The sequence below is a fragment of the Pelmatolapia mariae genome, linkage group LG22 (genome assembly GCF_036321145.2).
Source record: "Pelmatolapia mariae isolate MD_Pm_ZW linkage group LG22, Pm_UMD_F_2, whole genome shotgun sequence".
Lineage (NCBI taxonomy): Eukaryota > Metazoa > Chordata > Actinopteri > Cichliformes > Cichlidae > Pelmatolapia > Pelmatolapia mariae.
The window spans coordinates 17,335,222-17,346,011 of NC_086245.2; the positions used below are offsets into that span (position 1 = coordinate 17,335,222).

At 41.4% G+C, this 10,790-nt stretch overlaps 1 protein-coding gene across 1 annotated transcript; it reads left to right on the forward strand.

Annotated features, from left to right (window-relative positions):
- Positions 1 to 2,349: 2,349 nt before the first annotated feature.
- On the forward strand, positions 2,350 to 10,373 carry gmpr (guanosine monophosphate reductase). The gene is made up of 9 exons (XM_065472063.1): positions 2,350 to 2,826; positions 5,368 to 5,487; positions 5,728 to 5,811; positions 6,018 to 6,191; positions 6,277 to 6,358; positions 7,741 to 7,847; positions 8,348 to 8,390; positions 9,061 to 9,220; positions 9,586 to 10,373. Exons 1-9 carry the CDS (start codon positions 2,740 to 2,742, stop codon positions 9,764 to 9,766), a joined length of 1,038 nt encoding a protein of 345 aa, XP_065328135.1. The 5' UTR covers positions 2,350 to 2,739; the 3' UTR covers positions 9,767 to 10,373.
- The last annotated feature ends 417 nt before the right edge of the window (positions 10,374 to 10,790 follow it).

Below are 10,790 nucleotides of genomic sequence, written 5' to 3' on the forward strand. Positions count from 1 at the left end.
TACTCCGGTAGACTTTGTTTAAACAATGCTCAGTTGGTACTAAGGGGCCCAAAGAAAATATTCCCCACACCTCTGCATCACCAGCAGCCTGAACCCTTGACACAAGGAAGGATGAATGGGTGCTTTCATGTTGTTTACATCAAATTCTGACCCTACCCTCTACATGAACTGAAATCGAGGCTCATCAAAGCAAGCAACATTTCTCCAATCTTGGTGAGCATGTACAAACTGCTGGCTCACATTTCTGTTCTTAGCTGACATGAGTGACCCCCGATGTGGTCTTGTGCTGCGGATGCCCATCTGCTCTGCATTCAAAGATGCTCTTCTGCAGTTGTTCCTCTCAGCTAGAAGCAGTCTGAATTCTGCTCTGACCTCTGAGGTCAACAAGGCATTTAAACCACTCAATGGATATTTTCTCTTTTTCAGACCACTCTCTGTAAAATACTCAAACCAGCCTGTCTGGCACCAACAACGTGCCACATTCAAAGTCACTTGCTGCCATGTGACTGGCTGATTAGAAATTTGCATTAACACTCAGTTGATCGGGTGTACCTAATCTTCTTTTTTTTTAATAGAGTTATACCGTAGTTAAAATTAACCTCACCTTTATCAGCTGCGATATGAAGTGATATTTTTTAATAATGCATTACTAAAACCAATTACAATTCAGTTATATATTTTGCACTGAGAGATGATAGAAGAATGCCTCTTCCATGACTGCACGTGAACATCAGGAAGGGACATCCTGTTCCCAGGAAAAACTTAAACAAGTGTTGTGTTGACGCTCCTCTTCTGACGTTAATATAGTATCTGTTTTCTGAAACTCTGCTGACATCTGCTGGTTTGACCGGAAACTGTAACGGGGCTCTTTATTTGCTCAGCTGCTATTATCTAAAGATGCTACTGGGTTTAGTATGAATACACTGACTAATAATAATAAATATCATTAATAACATAAATATAATAAATGTAATTGATTCAGAGTGTGAGGTTGCAGGGTAAGTAATCATTATAATACATTTTTAGGGTGTTGCTTATGAAAGATGATTTATTTTTATGAGACAAAATGGTTAAGGTGTAATTAGAAATTTCTAGTCAAACACAGAAACGTTGGTACTGGGTCTGTGACTCAGGGTTTTGTGTTTATTGGTTAATTTATATTCTTGGATTATTGTCATTCTTGGTTTTCTGCTTGTGTTTATTCTTAGTTCCCAGGATTTAGGTTTCTGTTCCTTTGCCTTCCCCGTGTTCCTCGTCTAGTCACTCATCTTCATGTTCCCTCTGTCTCCCCAGTCACTTATGTCTCTATGTCTCAGTGTCAAGTCCACGTGTTTGTTAATGTCTCTTGTCTCCTGTTTTATTTTGATAGTCCCTGTCCTGTGTGCGGTGCATTCTGCTTTGCTTCCTTTGTCTCTTTATGTCTAATTAGTCCTAGCTGTGTTTCCCTCCTGTTTCTCACTCCCTCATTACTGCCTCTGTATTTAAGCCCTGTGTTTTCCTTTGTTTGTTGCTAGTCTGTCTGCGCTTCTTCCCCTTCCTCAGCTCCTTGATGTTTTGTGTCTCTTGCCCCTCTCTCTTGGTTGTAACGTTTTCCTGGTCTCCTCATGTACTGTAATTGCCTTCCTTTTTCTTTTTTTCCTTTTTTTTTTTGAGGGGGGGTCCACTTATTCCCTTATTTTCTTATCCAGTTTCCTCAAATTTGTAAGGACACAATTCAAACCATGCTGAGTTTTCAGCTAATAGCTCTCTAAGAATCACCTTGTTGGTGCAACAACTCCTTGTAATGCCTGTCTGATTGTGTTAGCTTTAGCATCTTTTCTAGATTCAATTAAAGAATAAACGATGTGTTTTGTGACAGGCTGCAAGTACCAAGTGTCTAAAGATAGAAAGATTTAAAACTGGTTCTTTGCTAACCTGTCGGGTTGTTGTTTTTGGCTAGTCACAACACAGGCTTAAATAATTCATATGGGGGTTAACAAAAAAAAAAATCTTCCTCTGGAAATGTTCACGTACAAGCACTGGCCAAATGTCCACAGAAACACTTTGAAACACCTTCAGAAAGGCCTGGATAGCTATTGCTGAAGACAACTTGACAACAAGAAAGTCTGGCTCCTTGAAAGCAAAATATAAAGAAATAAGAGGTGGCTCAAGACTTTTGCACACTACCGCACGTGTGTGCATATGAATCTATGTGACTGATTTAGTTTCTCCTCCTGTATCCTGTTCTTCCCCGCTTTTGTTTGTTAGCTTGTCCTCACGCTGTCTTGCCCATCAACAGCAAAGGGAGCAATGCCCCAGCTGGACAGCAGGTGTGCTCTTTAGCACTGCAGCACGCGAGCCACTGCAGTGCTGCCATGTCTGTGAGTGTGTAACAGAGAGAGAGTGTGTGTGTGTGTGTGTGTCTGCAGATGGGACAGCCCGGACCTGCTTGCCAGCTCAGCCACTGCTGCTCCTGCCATTCATCTGAAGAGCGGCGAAGGGGGGAGGCAGGCGAGGCTGGAGCGAGAGAAAAGACAGAAAGAGGGGGGAGAGAAGGAGTCCAGGCCCAAATAAAGACATGGGGGCCAGGACTGGGCTGGGTTCCGCTTTGCTATAAAAACGCTGGCCTCCTTGAGACTCGGGTTTGGTGGTTGGGGCTTGGGACCAGCGACCACCACAGCTGCTGCAGTCTTCCTCGGGGGAGCTACCTCTGCATACTCACCATCATCGTCCTGGTCATCATTTCTGGGGGCATTCAAGATGCCTCGAGTGGACGCAGACCTCAAGCTGGACTTTAAGGATGTCCTTTTCAGACCCAAGAGGAGCAGCCTGAAGAGCCGCTCAGAGGTCGGTCCTGTTAATTACGTCTGCTCATTATTACGCATAACTCACGCATTACAGGTATAGTGTAATCAACCATCAGAACAGCTCTTTGGGTTAGACAGGTGTATTCTCCTGCGCATTGTGCCGCGTGACGCAATATCGTGTTAACTGTTTGTACATGAGGGCAGATTGATGAGGGTGGCGTCTTGGAGCTATCTAGTTCTGATCAAATGCGAAAAATACTTTACATTTACTCCTAAATCAACAAAGATACCTCGTTGAAGGAGTGAAATGCGCACTCAGTGTACTTGTACATAAGTGCCTCTACTCCTTGTCTTGTTTAATGTTGAGCTATCAGGTGTACACTGCCTCTGTGCTGGGCTGAAACAGTGTAACAGTGGAGTGACCTTCTTAAAGGTGACAGGAAACAGGCTGGACACAGGCATAAAAGAACATTTTGATCAGTTTGGCCTTGATCTAGTTACCTGTCATTATTATCTAAAGCAGACTAAGCAGGCCACATTGTGTCCAACATCACGATACTTGTGGTGGCACTAGATCTAAAGCAAAGAGTTTGAGCCCTCTGAGGGAGCAAGCAACATAAGACACAGGAGACTTCTCAGAAAAGTTGTTTAAAAATAGGACTGAGCGTGTTGCAGCCAACCAGAGCACATTCCACATGCCACAGAGATATCAGTATAACAGCAGCTTTAATCACATCGATTCAGGTCTCACATGTGTGACACCTGATGAATGCTGTTTGGTTATTTTGATATTTCAGATTGTAATGTGGGCAGCGGGCCGCGACTGAGACCACTGGATGCATTTTGTCATTATTTATTTTAAGTACATATTTTGCAGTGATGTGGTTTATTTTCAGCTTGACGGTGTTGGTGGCGGGGGTTAGTCTTTATTATGACAGGACAGATTGAGAGTAGACAGGAAGAGAAAGACAGCAGGGGGAAGACCTATGGGAAGACACACAGCAAATGACCCTGCAATAGCCTTGCTGCGCATGGGTCTCCTGCTCAACCCGGTGAGCTACACCAGCATCATTACTTTCTCATTATTAATGGTGAATAGAAAGGAAGTAAACTGAAAATCCTGAGTCAGTGTGCAGCATTTACTGATGTGCTGGAGCGAATCAATATAGACTTTATCTCCCTCGTCCATGTCTTCCACCTCTTTCCTTCCTCTCACTATTGTGAGGTATGACCTCGTTTTATTTCTGGGGCATTCAAAACATGCCCACATTAAAAGTTATGGTGCATTGCGTACAGTAAGTCTATAGCTTAAGTAGCTTTGCATAATAAATGTCTTGGTTCTATTTAACAAAAGCATTCAGCACTAAGAGGGAGCCATTTAGAAAACTTGTTTTTAACTGTTGGCAAGGCAACTCACCGTTATGTCCCACTTTTTGACAACCATGCCAACCATCTTTACCTTCTTTTTTTTCTAGTTTAAAAATTTACCAGTTAGACACATTTCTACATTTTCTACATATTAGAGAATGATAAAACATGTTTCAGATTAATACTGATAGTTGGTGATTTAAACCCCCAATATTCTGATATTTTGGCATTTGTTGAGCCTATTTTTATGTTTTTTTTTTTTGTTGGCATTTATAGCCCTTTTCCACTTGTAGCTACTCGGCATGGTTCAACTAGACTCGGTTTTTAGGGTTTTCCATTAAGTGGTAGAACCTGTGCCAGGGAGGAGAAATGGCTACACAAAAAACAACAATGTGGTCACCGAGTCTGACTAGAAGCCATGCACGGAACAGCAGGTATACCATCGCCTTAACTTCCTCCACTGTTGTGTTGTGTTCAAATTATGTCACAAGACTGTGTAACGACCCCACACACATAAGGTGGAACTCGGTTGTAATGGAAAAACATCCAAAACCGAGATGAGTCGCGTAAGTACTAGTGGGAAAGGGCTATTACAGTTATTTACAAGTGAGAAGTTTCAGAGTGCCCTCTGGTGGACAAACTATGCAATATCACTCACACCATGGTGAAGGCTGTTTCTGCTGTCTCTTCTTTAGTTTTTAAAATTTTTATTGTTGGCCGTTAAATGCAGATACTGAAAGATCGGCAAATAACTATTATCAGCCAATAATATTAGCCTCAGTAAACACATTTAGATTGCTTACATTAGCTAACATTAGTAAGCTACACCAGACCAAGTAATGCTACAGCAGTAAAGCCACCAAGACTGTTGAACGATGGTTCTGGGAGAAGATTCTTGAGTAGTAACAAAGTTCAGCGTTTAGATCGTTAACTGGAAAAAAGGTTTATTTTAATGATTTAATTTGAAAGAAATAATTTCCACAAATGACTCAAACACTTTCCTGAAAATGGTGCAGCTTGTGTGTCACATTGAGCTCAGCTTGATAGCTTTTCACATTACAGGCATATCCATTAGAAGCTGTCCATTAGATCTAAATGATTCAGTGCACCCATGCACACTCAGGAGATGAGTATTAGCCTTCTCACATTTCCAAGAAAAATCACAAAGATAAAAAAATACTAATAAATTTTAAAAAATTCCTTCCGTCCTCAGGTGGATCTTCAGAGGACCTTTACATTCCGCAACTCTAAGCAGACCTACACAGGTATCCCCATCATTGCAGCCAACATGGACACCACAGGAACATTTGAGATGGCACAAGTTCTCAGTAAAGTGAGTGAAGAAAATAGTTATAAAAAAATAAAAAAATAAAAAATACATTTGTTTTATTTTGTATGGTTGTGGATTCATCAGCAGGTTACTTCTGTTCAAGTTGAAAATATGTGGAAAAAAACTGGAGAAGGACAATGATGGATGATAGAGAGAATGTCAGTGGCCCAGAGTATCTAAGGTATTTCTGAATCTCTCATTTTCTTCCTGTCTTCCTTTCTGTCTGACTGCTTCTTTCTTTAGCACACCCTCTTCACAGCCATTCATAAACACTACTCTGTAGAAGACTGGAAAAACTTTGCTGCTAGTCACCCAGAGTGCTTAGAGGTAAGATTTCCAGTCTTTGCTTTAACGTAGTCTGTGTGTGTGGATTCTCAGTCATCCAGGTCATCGCCTTAAGAGCGGGAAAAGAAGGAACTGGAACTTAGAGAAGTCCAGTTGCCTTCTTTTAAGCTCTTAAGACTTTTTACATGTAGGTTGTCTCTCATAAGAAACTAGAAAATCAAAATAAAACACATTTTCATTCCCCGTAGCACGTAGCTGCTAGCTCAGGGAGCAGCAGTGCAGATCTGGAGAAGCTGTGTGCCATCCTGGAAGCCGTCCCTGTCCTCAAGTACATTTGTCTGGACGTGGCCAATGGCTACTCTGAGTACTTTGTGGAGTTTGTCAAGAAAGTCAGAGAAAAGTTCCCCAAACACACCATCATGGTAGGAAAGACAGTGCCTCACGTTAGCTGGCAGTCTGTCTCCTGGTGGATTATGGGATATTTAAGACTGTGTGCTGGTTTTGCAGGCTGGCAACGTGGTAACGGGAGAGATGGTGGAGGAGCTCATCCTGTCTGGGGCTGACATCATCAAAGTGGGCATCGGGCCAGGTGAGTGGGTACAAAGGTCTCTTAACACAAAGCTGCACAGTCCTCAAACACAAAGAGACCAGCAGTGAGGCATGCAAACACAGATGAGACATAAGACAGAGACGTACAGCATTTTAAACCACGTATAGCGGTCATGTTACACGCCATTAAGTTACTGACTCATTGCATGACTAATGTAGCCACTCTAATGTTGCTGTGGAGACATGAAAAATGTGGTTTTACTGGTACGATTACAGCAGACTAATGTTTGGGATCATTGTCATGCTGACAAATTAAGCCGTCGCCAATCGGACACTTTCCAGATGGTATTGCACGGTTTGTTTGTTTAATCAGGATTCCCATTCCCAGCCTCAGACTTATCTGTCCTTCCTGGGTTTACTTGCAAACTCAGTCCAACAACAACACGACATAAACATGAAACAAGCTGGGTTTTTTTTTTTTTTTACACAGATAGCACTGAGTTTCATAGAGCGAATATAAAAATGGCCTTAACAGGACAGCAAAAACAATAAGATGAAGCTGCTTGTTTTCTAACGGGTGCACCTTTGAATCACATTCATTAATAAGCAGCTGAATACTAAAGAACACTTGTTTTTTGCTCGTACAGTCCATAAATCCATCAATTTTGGAGATTCCCAACAGCAGTGGCTGAAACGCAGCCCCAAACCAAGATGCTGTGTTTAAAAATGGCACTCACTGTGGTACTGTTGTGTTTGTTTATTTTTTACACTGCACACCATGCCAACATTTGGCAAATTTTTAGCTATTAACTCCTTGCGAATCACCTTGATGGTGCAAAAATCCTATTTTATGCTTGTCAAAATGTGTTTTTACCAAAAATGTTGTGGTTTTTGTGACAGTCTGCTAGTAAAAATGTGCCTAAAGATACAGTTTTATGTGCAGACACAACACTTGACATGGGTGCCTTTATTGTGCTTTTATGGTTCACAGGTCAGTGTCACATGATGTAACAAACAAAAAAAAAAACTCCTTAAAAAGTCAGGTACACGATTGAACTAAAAACGAGTAAAGAAACAGAAAGCCCAAAGAGCTGTTACTATTTAACCACTTACTACGTAACTATTACTACATTAAAAAACGATAAGAAGGTCTGGCTCCTTGGAGGTGGCTGAAGACTTTGGTGTAGTCCTGTATTATTTCCTGTTAAACAGCCTGCTGGTTTGGCATTTGAATATTTCTCTTCTGTTTGCTTGTTCTGCATCACGTCATCTGCTTCTTAGCGCTCCTGCTGATAGAGTAGTCACCTGACTTGAACAGATTAAAAAAGACAGCAGGTTCCTGTAGTTACAACAGCAGCAGTCAGCACAGACGGAGAGAGAGATAGAGATGTGGTTCTCTAATGTGTGCTCTGACTGTTGCAGGTTCTGTGTGCACGACAAGGATCAAGACAGGAGTGGGTTACCCACAGCTCAGTGCCGTTATAGAGTGTGCAGACTCAGCTCATGGACTCAAGGGTCACATTATCTCTGTAAGTCCACAATATAATTTTTTTTTAAATAAAAATAATGAAGTCAAACAGTAATCAAAGTAAATCTTGGCAATTTCTGCAACAGTAGGAAAGCTGTCTGCAGAATATGCTGCAAATATGCAAGAGGCTGAAATGAAAATGATACAGAGCAGAGTGCAATGATGTGGTTTTCATGTAGATACTGAAAATGCATCAAAGAGATTTCCATTTTAAATTGTGTTGTACTTGGAGGATAGGGTGGCAAACAGTGAGCAACAGAAGAGCATTTATTGCTTGAAAGACCAGGTTTTTTTCTCATCAGTTCAGCAGGTGTAACACACTGTAAATATGTGCAAAAACCAAAAAACATGTGCAATTATGCATCACTAGATTTGTTCATGCATGTTACTGAAGGTTTGCAGCCAATAGGGGGAGCAGTTTAGTCCTAAAATTAAACATTAAACCTGCTTCTCTGACCTAATGTGAACCAGTAAACTGACATGCGTTTAACTTCTGTTAAGGATGGTGGCTGCAGTTGCCCTGGAGATGTAGCTAAGGCCTTTGGTGAGTAACCAACCCCACGCTGTAAGAAATGTCCCAGTTAAATTACAGTGAAGCAGCGGCAAATCTATTTCCCAGCTTACTTTTGTATGTATATACAGCTTACCCACTGTAATCTACAAAAAACATATCTTGAGATAAAAACATTTACATAATGGTGTCGCATAAAATTGTGATTATACTGTTTTTTTAGTCTTTTACGATATAATCTCCATGACTTCATGTCCTTGTCCAAATTCCCTGACTTCAGCTTCTTGTGCTTCCCCATTCTTCACACTGCATGGCTACGGGAATGCTGTGGTCAACAACACACCCACCCAACATGGCACCTTAACACTGAGTGTGTGTGCGTCTGTGTAACCATGGCTGGGCCGGGGTCCGGGGCTTGCTAAACCTTGGCCCCTGTTGGACATGGTCATGGAAGGAGGCTTCACCTTCCCCACACCCAAGCTGATCTTGGAAAAGCAAAATGTCTTTGGCACTACAGATTCAAATCATAATTCTGATTGCAAAAGCTGCATTTTTAATTAAATTACTGTAAAAGAAACAAACAAAACTGTACATATTTCTACAACAGTTTGCTACAGTGCACTGTGTTTGTCTCTTCAAACTTGCTGTGTTGTTCTATACATCTTACCTCTGTGACTCCTCTGGCTGTGCCTCTGCTCCTCAGGTGCCGGTGCTGACTTTGTAATGATGGGAGGAATGCTCGCAGGCCATGATCAGTGCTCCGGGGAGGTCATTGAGAAGAACGGCAAGAAGTACAAATTATTTTACGGCATGAGCTCTGACACAGCCATGAAGAAATACACCGGGGGAGTTGCCGAGTATAGGTGAGATAGTGATACCCTGAGACTCACAGCAACACCTGTGAGTCATTCATTTTGGCTTCATCTGTGTTGCTATGGCAATTCCTTTTTTTTGATTGCTTATAGTAACAGTGTATTATTATAGACACACTTTAATGACTCAGGTGTTTGCAACATTTTTTTTCTTATTGAATCCATTTCATACTTTGATGATTCATAACGCAGACAAAAGAATTCTAGAACTCCAAAAGTTGCCTTTATAAAAAAAAAAAGAGATCAGCCCATTTTAAACTTTCATGCTCTGGTCTTGTACTAGAATAGATGAGCAGATATTTTACCAAAGAAAAGTCTCTAAAGTCTACCTTCTCACCTCTTTCCTTGGCTCCCAGGGCATCAGAGGGGAGGACGGTCGAGGTTCCCTACAAAGGAGATGTGGAAAATACCATCCGGGATGTGTTGGGGGGACTCCGCTCCACCTGCACCTATGTGGGTGCCGCCAAACTCAAAGAGCTGAGCCGCAGAACCACCTTTATCCGTGTCACACAGCAGTCTAGCCATATGTTCACTTAAGGGGGTGGTACTACTTTCTCCCAGTAGCAGCAGGACCACATACAGACCTACACCTCACTTCACCACGCACCTGTTTCTCTCAGGATATCTGCTGTCCGAAAGCTTTCAACTCCTTCAGGCTGCAATTAAACCAACTCAAAAAATTGACTTGAATTACCCAGAGGGATAACAACACTCTACTCTCTTTAATCTCACAGTGAGTGTGTTTCTATGCTTGCAGAAACCAATAAAGTACTGTTGTAATTTATGCAGACATTGTTTTTGAATGGGAATGTACAAATACGCTTCACCTACAACCACCCGGATAAATGCATACCAGTTTTGGGAAACAGCAATGAAACTACTACAGTAGAGATCTTTCAGAAACTTGTATATAAAGTTGTTACTGGAGGCTATTTCAACATTAACAACATATCAAGAGCAAGCAAGAATATGAGATTTGTAAAACACACTCAGCAGGAACATGTTGGTATTAGTAGTAAGATCAATTATTTTGCTGAAGTGTATCCTAAAATGAATATGCAAGTTGATATGCGAGATCCAGAGACTCTGGCCTTTAATTGTCAAGGCAGAAATTGTGTTGCAATAAACTGCATGGAGAACCTTGTGCTGGTTTCCTCAGTGGTGTTGGTCTTTCAGTTTCAACTGAGTTGGGACGCTTTCATAATGAGAATGAAGTCTTCACAGTTTGTGCATTTCAAGTATTTGGTATATTTGAGACACATTTACTTAAAAATGTGTCCCTCATTTTAAATCATGCAAGTCTAGAGATTTGTGCCTTTTACTGCATTGCAAAGTAACGTAACGATGCCATTAAACACAGGAAATGAAAACCTACACTATGTAATGCATACTGTGACTACAAACAGTATTACATTGTTTATTGCAGTCAAGACAGAAAATGGAAGTAATTAATCAGTGAATGATTAACATAATTCCTCCGTCTTCAAGCAACTTTAAGAAGTCCAGACGCTTTTCTTTCCAAGCTCCTTAGACTACGATGACCTGGATGACTGAGAACCTT